We start from the raw sequence: 17,001 nt of genomic DNA, 5'->3' as shown, positions 1-17,001 counted from the left end.
CAGATGTTGGGGTCACTCCCCCCCCCCAAATTCCCAGGTCCGTGTTCCAGATGTTGGGGTGCCCACCCTGCCCTTGGTGTCCCCACCCAGATGTTGGGGTGCCCATTCCAGATGTTGGGGTCCCAACCTGGACTTGGGGGTCACCGCCCAGATGTTGGGGTCCCCCCCCAGATGTTGGGGTCCCCCCCCACTCTCACTACGGGATCCCCACCCAGATGTTGGGGTCCCAATTCCAGATGTTGGGGTCCCCGTCCAGATGTTGGGGTCCCACCCTGGACTTGGGGGTCCCCACCCAGATGTTGGGGTCCCCCCCCACTCTCACTATGGCATCCCCATCCAGATGTTGGGGTCCCCATTCCAGATGTTGGGGTTCCCACCCAGATGTTGGGGTCCCCCCCCACTCTCACTGCGGGATCCCCATCCAGATGTTGGGGTGCCCACCTTGGCCTTGGGGGTCCCTGCCCAGATGTTGGGGTCGCTCCCCCCCCCAAATTTCCAGGTCCCGGTTCCAGATGTTGGGGTCCCCATTCCAGATGTTGGGGTCCCACCCTGGCCTTGGTGTCCCCGCCCAGATATTGGGGTCCCCCCCAGATTTCCGGGTCCCCATTCCAGATGTTGGGGTGCCCACCCTGCCCTTGGGGGTCCCACCCAGATGTTGGGGTCCCCATCCAGATGTTGGGGTGCCCACCCTGGCCTTGGTGTCCCCACCCAGATGTTGGGGTCACTCCCCCCCCCAAATTTCCAGGTCCCAGTTCCAGATGTTGGGGTCCCCATCCAGATGTTGGGGTCCCCCCCCACTCTCACTGCGGGATCCCCATCCAGATGTTGAGGTCCCCGTCCAGATGTTGGGGTCCCCCCCCACTCTCACTACGGGATCCCCATTCCAGATGTTGGGCTGCCCACCCTGGACTTGGGGGTCCCACCCAGATGTTGGGGTCCCCACCCAGATGTTGGGGCGCCCACCCTGGACTTGGGGGTCCCTGCCCAGATGTTGGGGTCACTCCCCCCCCCAAATTTCCAGGTCCGTGTTCCAGATGTTGGGGTGCCCATTCCAGATGTTGGGGTGCCCACCTTGGCCTTGGGGGTCCCGCCCAGATGTTGCGGTCCCCCCCCCCAGATTTCCGGGTCCCCATTCCAGATGTTGAGGTGCCCACCCTGGACTTGGGGGTCCAACCCAGATGTTGGGGTCCCCCCCCAGATTTCCAGGTCCCGGTTCCAGATGTTGGGGTCCCCCCCCACTCTCACTGCGGGATCCCCATCCAGATGTTGGGGTGCCCATTCCAGATGTTGGGATGCCCACCCTGCCCTTGGAGGTCCCGCCCAGATGTTGGGGTCACCCCCCCCTTCCAAATTTCCAGGTCCCGGTTCCAGATGTTGGGGCCCCCCCCCCAACCTCACGACGGGATCCCCATCCAGATGTTGGGGTCCCCCCCACTCTCACTGCGGGATCCCCATCCAGATGTTGGGGTGCCCATTCCAGATGTTGGGGTGCCCACCCTGGACTTGGGGGTCCCTGCCCAGATGTTGGGGTCACTCCCCCCCCCCAGATTTCCGGGTCCCCATTCCAGATGTTGGGCTCCCACCCCTCCCCCCCACCCCCCCTCCCCCCGTTCCCCATTCCAGATGTTGAACCCCCTCCCCGCCCCCACCCTCCCCCGCCCTGGGCGTGGCTACGACCCCTCCCCGGCCCCGCCCTCCAGGAACTCGCCAATCAGCTGCGCCAGGAGGCGGGGCCGCTCGTCGGGCAGCCAATGGGAGGCGGCGGGCAGGAGGCGGAGCCGCGCGGAGGGGCGGAGCCAGCGCAGGTGGGCGGGGCCAAGGCGCGGGTCCAGGAAAGCATCGCGAGAACCCCAGAGGAGCAACGTGGGGGGAGGGGGCGGCTCGCGGGGGGGGGGCGGGGCCCTGGGGGGACATTGGGGACATTAATGGGGACATTGGGGACATTGGGGGGGTTGGGGACATTGGGGACATTGGGGACATTGGGGACATTGGGGGGATTGGGGGGATTGGGGACATTGGGGACATTGGGGGGACATTGGGGACATTGGGGACATTGGGGACATTGGGGGGACATTGGGGACACTGGGGACATTGGGGACATTGGGGACATTGGGGGGACATTGGGGACATTGGGGACATCTAAAACCAACTGGGATCACCCAAACCCAACTGGGATCACCCAAACCCAACTGGGAACGTCCCAAACCCAACTGGGAACGTCCCAAACCCAACTGGGATCACCCAAACCCAACTGGGATCACCCGAACCCAACTGGGAACGTCCCAAACCCAACTGGGAACGTCCCAAACCCAACTGGGATCACCCAAACCCAACTGGGATCACCCAAACCCAACTGGGATCACCCAAACCCAACTGGGATCACCCAAACCCAACTGGGAATGTCCCAAACCCAACTGGGAACGTCCCAAACCCAACTGGGATCACCTAAACCCAACTGGGAACGTCCCAAACCCAACTGGGAACGTCCCAAACCCAACTGGGAACGTCCCAAACCCAACTGGGAACATCCCAAACCCAACTGGGATCACCCAAACCCAACTGGGAACGTCCCAAACCCAACTGGGAACGTCCCAAACCCAACTGGGATCACCCAAACCCAACTGGGATGGTCCCAAACCCAACTGGGAACGTCCCAAACCCAACTGGGATCACCCAAACCCAACTGGGAACGTCCCAAACCCAACTGGGAACGTCCCAAACCCAACTGGGATCACCCAAACCCAACTGGGATCACCCAAACCCAACTGGGAACGTCCCAAACCCAACTGGGAACGTCCCAAACCCAACTGGGAACGTCCCAAACCCAACTGGGAACATCCCAAACCCAACTGGGATCACCCAAACCCAACTGGGAACGTCCCAAACCCAACTGGGATCACCCAAACCCAACTGGGAGCACCCAAACCCAACTGGGATCACCCAAACCCAACTGGGAACGTCCCAAACCCAACTGGGATCACCCAAACCCAACTGGGAACGTCCCAAACCCAACTGGGATCACCCAAACCCAACTGGGAACGTCCCAAACCCAACTGGGATCACCCAAACCCAACTGGGAACGTCCCAAACCCAACTGGGATCCCCCAAACGCAACTGGGAACGTCCCAAACCCAACTGGGAACGTCCCAAACCCAACTGGGAACGTCCCAAACCCAACTGGGATCACCCAAACCCAACTGGGAACGTCCCAAACCCAACTGGGATCACCCAAACCCAACTGGGATCACCCAAACTCAACTGGGAACGTCCCAAACCCAACTGGGATCACCCAAACCCAACTGGGAACGTCCCAAACCCAACTGGGAACGTCCCAAACCCAACTGGGAATGTCCCAAACCCAACTGGGAACGTCCCAAACCCAACTGGGAACGTCCCAAACCCAACTGGGATCACCCAAACCCAACTGGGATCACCCAAACCCAACTGGGATCACCCAAACCCAACTGGGAACGTCCCAAACCCAACTGGGATCACCCAAACCCAACTGGGATCACCCAAACCCAACTGGGAACGTCCCAAACCCAACTGGGAACGTCCCAAACCCAACTGGGATCACCCAAACCCAACTGGGAACGTCCCAAACCCAACTGGGAACGTCCCAAACCCAACTGGGATCACCCAAACCCAACTGGGAATGTCCCAAACCCAACTGGGAACGTCCCAAACCCAACTGGGAACGTCCCAACCCCAACTGGGAACGTCCCAAACCCAACTGGGAACGTCCCAAACCCAACTGGGAACGTCCCAAACCCAACTGGGAACGTCCCAAACCCAACTGGGATCACCCAAACCCAACTGGGAACGTCCCAACCCCAACTGGGAACGTCCCAAACCCAACTGGGATCACCCAAACCCAACTGGGATCACCCAAACCCAACTGGGAACGTCCCAAACCCAACTGGGAACGTCCCAAACCCAACTGGGAACGTCCCAAACCCAACTGGGAACGTCCCAAACCCAACTGGGATCACCCAAACCCAACTGGGATCACCAAACCCAACTGGGAACGTCCCAAACCCAACTGGGAACGTCCCAAACCCAACTGGGATCACCCAAACCCAACTGGGAACGTCCCAAACCCAACTGGGAACGTCCCAAACCCAACTGGGATCACCCAAACCCAACTGGGATCACCCAAACCCAACTGGGAACGTCCCAAACCCAACTGGGAACGTCCCAAACCCAACTGGGATCACCCAAACCCAACTGGGATCACCCAAACCCAACTGGGAACGTCCCAAACCCAACTGGGATCACCCAAACCCAACTGGGAACGTCCCAAACCCAACTGGGATCACCCAAACCCAACTGGGATCACCCAAACCCAACTGGGAACGTCCCAAACCCAACTGGGAACGTCCCAAACCCAAGTTGGATCAACCCAAACCCAACTGGGATCCCCCAAACCCAACTGGGAACGTCCCAAACCCAACTGGGATCACCCAAACCCAACTGGGAACGTCCCAAACCCAACTGGGATCACCCAAACCCAACTGGGAACGTCCCAAACCCAACTGGGAACGTCCCAAACCCAACTGGGATCACCCAAACCCAACTGGGATCACCCAAACCCAACTGGGATCACCAAACACAACTGGGAACGTCCCAAACCCAACTGGGATCACCCAAACCCAACTGGAACATCCCAAACCCAACTGGGATCACCCAAACCCAACTGGGAACGTCCCAAACCCAACTGGGAACGTCCCAAACCCAACTGGGAACGTCCCAAACCCAACTGGGAACGTCCCAAACCCAACTGGGATCACCCAAACCCAACTGGGAACGTCCCAAACCCAACTGGGAACGTCCCAAACCCAACTGGGATCACCCAAACCCAACTGGGAACGTCCCAAACCCAACTGGGATCACCCAAACCCAACTGGGAACGTCCCAAACCCAACTGGGAACGTCCCAAACCCAACTGGGATCACCCAAACCCAACTGGGAACGTCCCAAACCCAACTGGGAACGTCCCAAACCCAACTGGGAACGTCCCAAACCCAACTGGGAACGTCCCAAACCCAACTGGGAACGTCCCAAACCCAACTGGGAACGTCCCAAACCCAACTGGGAACGTCCCAAACCCAACTGGGATCACCCAAACCCAACTGGGATCACCCAAACCCAACTGGGAACGTCCCAAACCCAACTGGGATCTCCCAAACCCAACTGGGAACGTCCCAAACCCAACTGGGAACGTCCCAAACCCAACTGGGAACGTCCCAAACCCAACTGGGATCACCCAAACCCAACTGGGATCACCCAAACCCAACTGGGAACGTCCCAAACCCAACTGGGAACGTCCCAAACCCAACTGGGATCACCCAAACCCAACTGGGAACGTCCCAAACCCAACTGGGAACGTCCCAAACCCAACTGGGATCACCCAAACCCAACTGGGATCACCCAAACCCAACTGGGATCACCCAAACCCAACCGGGAGCACCCAACCCCACAGCAGGAGCACCCAGTGGGGTCCCAGCACCCAAGGGTGCCCGACGCACCGGAAGAGGTTCCGGTAGAAGTGGATGGGGGGGCTGAGCCCCCCGGGCTGGGAGAGGCTGTAGATGTACGAGTCGATCTCCTGCTCCGACAGGCGCCGCGCCGGGTCCTGGATGCCCGTCCAGACGCTGGTCAGGAACGTTCTCACCAGCTGTGGGGTCACCAAAATGGAACCCCAAAAAATCCGGGGCGAAACGGGGGGTGGGGGGTGGGAAAATTCCCGAAATTGGGGAGAAAATGGGGGAAATGGGGGTTGGGGGTGTCAGGAACTCGAAAATTTGGGGTGAAATGGGGGTTGGGTGGTGCCAAATCCCGAAAAATTCGGGGTGAAATTGGGGTTGGGGGTGTCAGGAAACCGAAATTTGGGATAAAATGGGGGTTGGGGGTGCCAAACCACCAAAATTTGGGGTGAAATGGGGGTTTGGGGGGTGGGAAAATTCCCAAAATTGGGGAGAAAATGGGGGAAATGGGGGTTGGGTGGTGCAAAAATTCCCAAAATTGGGGAGAAAATGGGGGAAATGGGGGTTGGGTGGTGCCAAATGCCGAAAAATTCGGGATGAAATGGGGGTTGGGGGTGTCAGGAACCCAAAATTTGGGATAAAATGGGGGAAACGAGGTTGGGGTGACACCAAACCCCCAAAATTGGGGACAAAGAGGGGACACGAGGTCGGGGTGACACCAAACCCCCAAAATTGGGGACAAAGAGGGGACACGAGGTCGGGGTGACACCAAACCCCCAAAATTGGGGACAAAGAGGGGACACGAGGTCGGGGTGACACCAAACCCCCAAAATTGGGGACAAAGAGCTCTGAGTGACACCAAACCCCCAAAATCGGGGACAAAGAGGGGACACGAGGTCGGGGTGACACCAAACCCCCAAAATTGGGGACACAATGTCGTGGGGTGACACCAAACCCCCAAAATTGGGGACAAAGGGGGACACGAGGTCTGGGTGACACAAAACCCCCAAAATTGGGGACAAAGGGGGGGACACGAGGTTGGGGTGACACCAAAGCCCCAAAATTGGGGACAAAGGGGGGGACACGAGGTCGGGGTGACACCAAACCCCCAAAATTGGGGACAAAGAGGGGACACGAGGTTGGGGTGGTGCCACCACCCCCAAAATTGGGGACAAAGGGGGGGACACAATGTCGGGGTGGTGCCACCACCCCCAAAATTGGGGACACAAGGTCGGGGTGACACCAAACCCCCAAAATTGGGGACAAAGAGGGGACATCGCTTTGGGGTTGGACGTCGTCCCTTTGGGGGTTTCTTGAGGAGCTTCTTGGGGTGGAGATGGCACCGAGGGGACAGAGGGGACACGGAGGGGACAGGGAGGGGACAGAGGGGACACCGAGGGGACAGGTGACCTGGAAGTCCCCCAGGGACAGGAGCAGCTCCGGCAGCCACGGCAGCTGGAACAGGAAAACGTAACAGGAACGGAGCAGCTGAGACGGGTGACGCGCCATGAACGCTGTGGGGACACCGTGGGGACATTTTGGGGACAGGGACGGGGACAGGGCCACCGGGGGGACAGGGACATGGGACATTGCTGTTACCATGTCCCAATGTCCCCAATGTCCCCAATGTCCTCAATGTCCCCAATGTCCCCCCAATGTCCCCCCAATGTCCCCAATGTCCCCAACGTTCCCAATGTCCCCCCAATGTCCCCCCAATGTCCCCACTGTCCCCAATGTCCCCAATGTCCCCAACACCCCCAATCCCCCCAATGTCCCCAATGTCCCCAATGTCCCCAATCCCCCCAATGTCCCCAATGTCCCCCCAATGTCCCCAATGTCCCCCATGTCCCCAATGTCCCCAATGTCCCCAATGTCCCCCCAGTGTCCCCAATGTCCCAAATCCCCCCACTGTCCCCAATGTCCCCCCAATGTCCCCAATGTCCCCAACATCCCCAATGTCCTCAATGTCCCCAATGTCTCCACTGTCCCCAATGTCCCCCCAATGTCCCAAATGTCCCCAATGTCCCCCATGTCCCCAACGCCCCCAATGTCCCCAACGCCCCCAATGTCCCCAATGTCCCCAATGTCCCCAACGCCCCCAATGTCCCCCCAATGTCCCCAATGTCCCCAATGTCCCCCCAATGTCCCCAATCCCCCAATGTCCCCAATGTCCCCAATGTCCCCAATCCCCCCAATGTCCCCCAAATGTCCCAAATCCCCCCAATGTCCCCAATGTCCCCAATGCCCCCAATGTCCCCAATGTCCCCAATGTCCCCAATGTCCCCCAATGTCCCCAATGTCCCCCAATGTCCCCAATGTCCCCAATGTCCCCCAATGTCCCCCCAATGTCCCCAATGTCCCCAATGTCTCCAATGTCCCCCAATGTCCCCAATGTCCCCAATGACCCCAATGTCCCCAATGTCCCCAATCCCCCCAATGTCTCCCCAATCCCCCCAATGTCCCCAATGTCCCCAATGTCCCCAATGTCCCCAATCCCCCCAACATCCCCAATGTCCCCAATGTCCCCAATGTCCCCAATGTCCCCAATGTCCCCAATGACCCCAATGTCCCCAATGTCCCCAATCCCCCCAATGTCTCCCCAATCCCCCCAATGTCCCCAATGTCCCCAATGTCCCCCCAATGTCCCCAATCCCCCCAATGTCCCCAATGTCCCCAATGTCCCCAATGCCCCCAATGCCCCCAATGTCCCCAATGTCCCCAATGTCCCCAATCCCCCCAACATCCCCAATGTCCCCAATGTCCCCAATGTCCCCAATGTCCCCAATGTCCCCATTGTCCCCAATCCCCCCAATGTCCCCAATGTCCCCATTGTCCCCAATGCCCCCCAATGTCCCCAATGTCCCCAATGTCCCCAATGTCCCCAATGTCCCCCCAATGTCCCCAATGTCCCCAATGTCCCCCCAATGTCCCCAATGTCCCCAATGTCCCCAGTGTCCCCAATGTCCCCAATGTCCCACCAATGCCCCCAATGTCCCCAATGTCCCCACTGTCCCCAATGTCCCCAATGTCCCCAATGTCCCCAATGTCCCCAATGTCCCCCCAATGTCCCCAACGTCCCCAATCCCCCCAATGTCCCCAATGTCCCCAATGTCCCCCCAATGTCCCCAATGTCCCCCCAATGTCCCCAATGTCCCCAATGTCCCCAATCCCCCCAATGTCCCCAATGTCCCCCCAATGTCCCCCCAATGTCCCCAATGTCCCCAATCCCCCAATGTCCCCCCAATGTCCCCAATGTCCCCAATCCCCCCAATGTCTCCAATGTCCCCCCAATGTCCCCAATGTCCCCAATGTCCCCAATCCCCCCAATGTCTCCAATGTCCCCCCAATGTCCCCCCAATGTCCCCAATGTCCCCAATCCCCCAATGTCCCCCCAATGTCCCCCCAATGTCCCCAATGTCCCCAATGTCCCCACTGTCCCCAATGTCCCCAATCCCCGCAATGTCCCCAATGTCCCCAATGTCCCCCCAATGTCCCCAATGTCCCCCAATGTCCCCAATGTCCCCAATGTCCCCCCATGTCCCCCCAATGTCCCCAATGTCCCCAATGTCCCCAATGTCCCCAACGTCCCCAATGTCCCCAATGTCCCCAATGTCCCCCCAATGTCCCCAATCCCCCCAATGTCCCCAATGTCCCCAACGCCCCCAACGTCCCCCAATCCCCCCAATGTCCCCAATCCCCCCAATGTCCCCAATGTCCCCAACGTCCCCAATGTCCCCATGTCCCCAATGCCCCCAACGTCCCCAATGTCCCCAATGTCCCCAATGTCCCCCCAATGTCCCCAATCCCCCCAATGTCCCCAATGTCCCCAACGCCCCCAACGTCCCCAATGTCCCCAATCCCCCCAATGTCCCCAGTGTCCCCAATGTCCCCAATGTCCCTCCAATGTCCCCAATGTCCCCCCAATGTCCCCAATGTCCCCAATGTCCCCAATGTCCCCAATGTCCCCAGTGTCCCCAATCCCCCCAATGTCCCCAACGCCCCCAATGTCCCCAATGTCCCCAATGTCCCCAATGTCCCCAATCCCCCCAATGTCCCCAATGTCCCCCCAATGCCCCCAATGTCCCCCCAATGTCCCCAATGTCCCCAATGTCCCCAATGTCCCCAATGTCCCCAATGTCCCCCCAATGTCCCCAATGTCCCCAATGTCCCCAATGTCCCCAGTGTCCCCAATGTCCCCAATGTCCCCAATGTCCCCAATCCCCCCAATGTCCCCAATCCCCCCAATGTCCCCAATGTCCCCAACGCCCCCAATGTCCCCCCAATGTCCCCATGTCCCCCCAATGTCCCCAGTGTCCCCCCAATGTCCCCAATGTCCCCAATGTCCCCCCAATGTCCCCAATGTCCCCCCAATGTCCCCGATGTCCCCAACGTCCCCAACATCCCCAATCCCCCCAATGTCCCCAATGTCCCCCCAATCCCCCCAATGTCCCCAATGTCCCCAATCCCCCCAATGCCCCCAATGTCCCCAATGTCCCCATTGTCCCCAATGTCCCCAATGTCCCCCCAATGTCCCCAATGTCCCCAATCCCCCAATGTCCCCAATGTCCCCAATGTCCCCAATGTCCCCAATGTCCCCATTGTCCCCAATGTCCCCAATGTCCCCAATGTCCCCAATGTCCCCCCAATGTCCCCAATGTCCCCAATCCCCCCAATGTCCCCAATGTCCCCAATCCCCCCAATGTCCCCAATGTCCCCCAATGCCCCCCAATGTCCCCAATGTCCCCACTGTCCCCAATGTCCCCATTGTCCCCAATGTCCCCATTGTCCCCAATGTCCCCAATGTCCCCAATGTCCCCAGTGTCCCCAATGTCCCCAATGTCCCCACTGTCCCCAATGTCCCCAATGTCCCCATTGTCCCCAATGTCCCCAATGTCCCCAATGTCCCCAATCCCCCCAATGTCCCCCCAACATCCCCAATCCCCCCAATGTCCCCCCAGTGTCCCCAATGTCCCCATTGTCCCCAATGTCCCCAATGTCCCCAATGTCCCCAATGTCCCCAATCCCCCCAATCCCCCCAATGTCCCCACTGTCCCCATGTCCCCAATGTCCCCTCACCTGCCATCACTCCCCTCTGGGGCGCGTCCATCACCACCAGCTTCTCCACCAGCTGCGGGTGCCTCGATGCCACCTCCCAGGCCAGGAGCCCTCCCCAGTCGTGTCCCACCAGGACGCAGCCGGGTGTCCCCGCCGGTGTCCCCAAGGCCTCGATGGCCTCGCGGATGTCCCCGAGCAGCAGCTCCAGCCGGTAGCTGTCCCTGCCCGGTGGCTTCTCCGAGTCCCCACAGCCCCGCAGGTCCAGGGCCACCACCCGGAAACGGCGGCTGAACTCCTGCAGGAGGTGACGCCAGCAGAACCTGGGACAGCAGGGACATGGTGGCATCGTGGGGACATCCTGGGGACACCCTGGGGACACCCTGGGGACAGCGGGGACATCCTGGGGACAGCGGGGACACCCTGGGGACAGCGGGGACAGAGATGGCATCTTGGGGACAGCCTGGGGACAGCGGGGACACCCTGGGGACAGCGGGGACATGGTGGCATCTTGGGGACACCCTGGGGACAGCGGGGACACGGGTGGCATCTTGGGGACAGCCTGGGGACAGTGGGGACATGGTGGCACTGTGGGGACAGCCTGGGGACAGCGGGGACAGCCTGGGGACAGTGGGGACATGGTGGCACTGTGGGGACACCCTGGGGACAGCAGGGACATCCTGGGGACAGCGGGGACACGGTGGCACTGTGGGGACAGCCTGGGGACAGCGGGGACACCCTGGGGACAGCGGGGACATGGTGGCACTGTGGGGATGGGCATGGGAGGACAGCCTGGGGACACCCTGGGGACACCCTGGGGACAGAGGGGACACCCTGGGGACAGCGGGGACACGGTGGCACTGTGGGGACATCCTGGGGACATCTCGGGGACATGGTGACACCCTGGGGACACAATGGGAGACCTGGGGACACCTTGGGGACACACTGGGGGACAGGCGAGGGATGTGAGGACACCCTGGGGACACCCTGGGGATACCTTGGGGACACTTGGGGACACCCTGGGGACAGCGGGGACACGGTGGCACTGTGGGGACACCCTGGGGACATCTTGGGGACATGGTGACACCCTGGGGACACAATGGGAGACCTGGGAGATACCTGGGGACACTTTGGGGGACACCTTGGGGACACCCTGGGGACAGCGGGGACACGGTGGCACCACGGGGATGGGACGGGGGACACCCTGGGGACACCCTGGGGACAGCGGGGACACGGTGGGGACACCCTGGGGACAGCAGGGACACGGTGGCACTGTGGGGATGGGGCGTGGGAACAGCCTGGGGACAGCGGGGACACCCTGGGGACAGCGGGGACACGGTGGGGACACCCTGGGGACAGCAGGGACACGGTGGCACTGTGGGGATGGGGCGTGGGAACAGCCTGGGGACAGCGGGGACACCCTGGGGACAGCGGGGACAGCAGTGGCACCGCGGGGATGGGGTGGGGGACACCCTGGGGACAGCGGGGACATGGTGGGGACACCCTGGGGACACCCTGGGAACAGCGGGGACACGGTGGGGACACCCTGGGGACAGCGGGGACATGGTGGCACTGTGGGGATGGGGTGGGGGGACAGCCTGGGGACACCCTGGGGACACCCTGGGACAGCGGGGACACCCTGGGGACAGCCTGGGGACAGTGGGGACAGTCTGGGGACAGCGGGGACAGCAGTGGCATTGCGGGGACACCCTGGGGACACCCTCGGGACACCCTGGGGACAGCAGGGACACCCTGGGGACAGCGAGGACACGGTGGCACCACGGGGATGGGACGGGGGGACACCCTGGGGACAGCGGGGACACCCTGGGGACAGCGGGCACACGGTGGCATCGTGGGGACATCCTGGGGACAGCGGGGACACGGTGGCACTGTGGGGACAGCCTGGGCACAGCGGGAACAGCGGTGGCATCGCGGGGACATGGTGGCACCGTGGGGATGGGGTGGGGGGGGCGTGGGGACACCCTGGGGATACCCTGGGGACACCTTGGGGACACCTTGGGGACACTTGAGAACATGTGGAGACACCTTGGGAACACCATGGGAGACCTGGGAGATACCTGGGGACACCTGGGGACACTCTGGGGACACTTTGGGGACACTCTGGGGACACTCTGGGGACACTTTGGGGACACCTTGGGGACACTTTGGGGACACTTTGGGGACATTTTGGGGACACTCTGGGGACACTTTGGGGACACTTTGGGGACACTCTGGGGACACTTTGGGGACACTTTGGGGACACTCTGGGGACACTTTGGGGACATTTGGGGACACTTTGGAGACACTTTGGGGACATTTGGGGACACCCTGGGGACACTTGCCAGTTCTGGGGGAAGCCGTGGAGCAGCAGCATCAGAGGAGCATCGGGGGGACCCCGAGTGACGTAATGGAGGCGCAGCCCCGAACCCTGGGGACAACAGGGGACATTGGGGACACTGGGGACATTGGGGACATTGGGGACATTGGGGGACATTGGGGGGATTGGGGCATTGGGGACATTGGGGGGACATTGGGGGGACATTGGGGGGACATTGGGGACATTGGGGACATTGGGGACATTGGGGACATTGGGGACATTGGGGACATTGGGGGGACATTGGGGACATTGGGGACATCGGGGGGACATTGGGGACATTGGGGACATTGGGGACATTGGGGACATTGGGGGGATTGGGGGGACATTGGGGACATTGGGGACATTGGGGGGACATTGGGGGGACATTGGGGACATTGGGGACATCGGGGGGACATTGGGGACATTGGGGACATTGGGGGGACATTGGGGACATTGGGGACATTGGGGGGACATTGGGGACATTGGGGACATTGGGGACATTGGGGACATTGGGGGGACATTGGGGACATTGGGGACATTGGGGACATTGGGGACATTGGGGACATTGGGGGGACATTGGGGACATTGGGGACATTGGGGACATTGGGGGCGTTGGGGACATTTGGGGGACATTGGGGACATGGGGGACACCCAAACCCCTCCAGGACCCCCCAAACTCCCCCAGGACCCCCCAAATCCCCCCCAAAACCCCCTAAAACCCCCCAGGACCCCCCAAAAGCCCCTCCAGGATCCCCCCAAGACCCCCCAAAACCTCCCATAGACACCCAGGACCCCCCAAACCCCTCCAAACCCTTCCCCAAACCCCCCCAGGACCCCCCAACCCCCCCCCAAGACCCCCCAAAACCCCCCCAGGACCCCCTAAAACCTCCCATAAACACCCCAAAATCCCCCCCAAGCCCCCCCAGGACCCCCCAAACCCTTCCCTAAACCCCCCTAAAACCCCCCCAGGACCCCCCAAACTCCCCCAGGACCCCTTTAAACCTCCTCCAAATCCCCCCAGGATCCCCCCAAAACCTCCCATAAATCCCCCAGGACCCCCCAAAACCCCCTCAGGACCCCCCAAACCCACCAAGGACCCCCCAAACCCTCCTCAAAACCCCCCAAGACCCCCCAAAACTCCCCCAGGACCCCCCAAACCCCTCCAAACTCTTTCCCAACCCCCCCCCAGGACCCCCCAAACCCCCCCAGGACCCCCCAAATAACTCCAAAATCTCCTCCAAACCCTCCCCCAAACTCCCCCAGGACCCCCCAAACCCCCCCAGGACCCCCCCAAACCCCCCAAATCCCCCCCAAACCCCCCCAGGAGCCCCCAAAACCTCCCCAAAACCCCCCCAAAAGCCCCCCAAAACTCCCCCAAGTGCCCCCCAAACTCTGCCAGGACCCCCCAAATCCCCCCAGGACCCCCCAAACCCCCCCAGGACCCCCTAAATCCTCCCCTAAACACCCCCAAAATCCCCCCCAAGCCCCCCCAGGACACCCCAAACCCCCCAGGACCCCCCAAAACCTCCCCAAAACTTCCCCCAAACCCCCCCAGGACCCCCCCAAACCCCCCCAGGACCCCCCAAACCTCCCCCAAGCTCCCCCCAGGACCCCCCAAAATAACCCCAAAATCTCCTCCAAACCCTCTCCCAAACCCCCCCAGGACCCCCCAAAACCCCCTCAGGACCCCCCAAACCCACCTAGGACCCCCTAAACCCTCCCCAAAACTCCCCAGGACCCCCTAAAACCCCCCCAGGACCCCCTAAAACCTCCCATAAACACCCCAAATCCCCCCCAAACCCCTCCAAACCCCCCCCCAGGACCCCCCAAAACCCCCCAAATCCCCCCCAAACCCCCTCCGGGACCCCCCAAAACCCACCTAGGACCCCCTAAACCCTCCCCAAAACTCCCCCAGGACCCCCTAAAACCCCCGCAGGACCCCCTAAAACCTCCCATAAACACCCCAAAATCCCCCCCAAACCCCCCCGGGACCCCCCAAACCCCCCCAGGACCCCCCAAACCCCCCCCAAAACCCCCCAAACCCTTCCCCCAACCTCCCCCAAACCCCCCCAGGATCCCCAAATCCCCCAGGACCCCCCCAGGACCCCCCAAAACCCACCTAGGACCCCCTAAACCCTCCCCAAAACTCCCCCAGGACCCCCTAAAACCCCCGCAGGACCCCCTAAAACCTCCCATAAACACCCCAAAATCCCCCCCAAACCCCCCCAGGACCCCCAAACCCCCCCAGGACCCCCCAAACCCCCCCAGGACCCCCCAAACCCCCCCAGGACCCCCAAACCCGACCCGCAGCCGCAGCTCTCGGTGCTCCCCGAAGGTCCCATCCGCCAGCCCGGCCGGGGCCACCTCCCGCCGGTGGCACCCAAAGGTGACACGGGGCCCGCGGCGCAGCAGCAGCGCCACCGCCCACGCGACAAATGCCACCCCCGAGGCCACCGCGGCCACCGCCAGCGCCACCCGCGCCAGCAGCGCCCGCAGGGACAGCAGGACACGCGTGGGGACCAAGAGCAGGGACAGCGGGAGGACAGGCATGGTGGCACTGGGGACAGAGAGGGGACATTGGGGACATTGGGGGGATTGGGGACATTGGGGGACATTGGGGACATTGGGGACATTGGGGACATTGGGGACATTGGGGGGACATTGGGGATGTTGGGGGGACATTGGGGGGATTGGGGACATTGGGGACATTGGGGACATTGGGGACATTGGGGGGATTTGGGACATTGGGGACATTGGGGGGACATTGGGGACACTGGGGACATTGGGGACATTGGGGGGATTTGGGACATTGGGGACATTGGGGACATTGGGGACATTGGGGGGATTGGGGGGATTGGGGACATTGGGGGATTGGGGACATTGCGGGGATTGGGGACATTGGGGGGATTGGGGGGACATTGGGGACATTGGGGACATTGGGGACATTGGGGGACATTGGGGACATTGGGGACATTGGGGACATTGGGGACATTGGGGGGACATTGGGGATGTTGGGGGGACATTGGGGGGATTGGGGACATTGGGGACATTGGGGACATTGGGGACATTGGGGGGATTTGGGACATTGGGGACATTGGGGGGACATTGGGGACACTGGGGACATTGGGGACATTGGGGGGATTTGGGACATTGGGGACATTGGGGACATTGGGGACATTGGGGGGATTGGGGGGATTGGGGACATTGGGGGATTGGGGACATTGCGGGGATTGGGGACATTGGGGGGATTGGGGGGACATTGGGGACATTGGGGACATTGGGGGGATTGGGGACATTGGGGGGACATTGGGGACATTGGGGACATTGGGGGGACATTGGGGACATTGGGGGGACATTGGGGACATTGGGGACATTGGGGGGACATTGGGGACATTGGGGACATTGGGGGGACATTGGGGACATTGGGGGGACATTGGGGGGATATTGGGGGGACATTGGGGACATTGGGACATTGGGGACATTAATGGGGACATTGGGGACATTGGGGGACATTGGGGACATTGGGGACATTGGGGACATTGGGGACATTGGGGACATTGGGGGGATTGGGGACATTGGGGACATTGGGGGGACACTGGGGGGATTGGGGACATTGGGGGGACATTGGGGACATTGGGGACATTGGGGACATTGGGGACATTGGGGGGATTGGGGGGATTGGGGACATTGGGGACATTGGGGACATTGGGGACATTGGGGGGATTGGGGACATTGGGGCATTGGGGACATTGGGGACATTGGGGACATTGGGGGGATTGGGGACATTGGGGACATTGGGGACATTGGGGACATTGGGGGGATTGGGGACATTGGGGACATTGGGGACATTGGGGGGACATTGGGGGGATTGGGGACATTGGGGACATTGGGGACATGGAGGGAGGGGTGTCAGGACATTTGGGGACACTGTGGGGACACCGGGGTGTCCCATCCCCGAGGTGTCCCCTGTCACAGAGTGGCCTCGTCACCCGTGTCCCCAGAGTGTCCCCAGGGTGTCCCAGCCCCATGGTGGCCCTGTCCCCACAATGTCCCCAAAGTGTCCCCATTGTCCCTACGGCCTCCACATTGTCCCCAAAGTCCCCTCGG

The 17,001-nt window shown here is 61.4% G+C and overlaps 1 protein-coding gene across 1 annotated transcript; it reads right to left on the bottom strand.

Annotated features, from left to right (window-relative positions):
- Window positions 1–1,618: 1,618 nt before the first annotated feature.
- EPHX3 (epoxide hydrolase 3) lies at window positions 1,619–15,444 on the bottom strand. The gene is made up of 6 exons (XM_072920094.1): window positions 15,199–15,444; window positions 12,881–12,966; window positions 10,563–10,861; window positions 6,897–7,000; window positions 5,529–5,677; window positions 1,619–1,902 (listed from the first exon to the last, which is right to left on the bottom strand). Exons 1-6 carry the CDS (start codon window positions 15,442–15,444, stop codon window positions 1,671–1,673), a joined length of 1,116 nt encoding a protein of 371 aa, XP_072776195.1. The 3' UTR covers window positions 1,619–1,670.
- Between the last annotated feature and the right edge of the window lie 1,557 nt (window positions 15,445–17,001).

The sequence above is a fragment of the Taeniopygia guttata genome, chromosome 30, assembly GCF_048771995.1.
Source record: "Taeniopygia guttata chromosome 30, bTaeGut7.mat, whole genome shotgun sequence".
Lineage (NCBI taxonomy): Eukaryota > Metazoa > Chordata > Aves > Passeriformes > Estrildidae > Taeniopygia > Taeniopygia guttata.
Note: the sequence above shows the minus strand (reverse complement) of the source record. Positions and strands in the feature narration are given on the sequence as shown.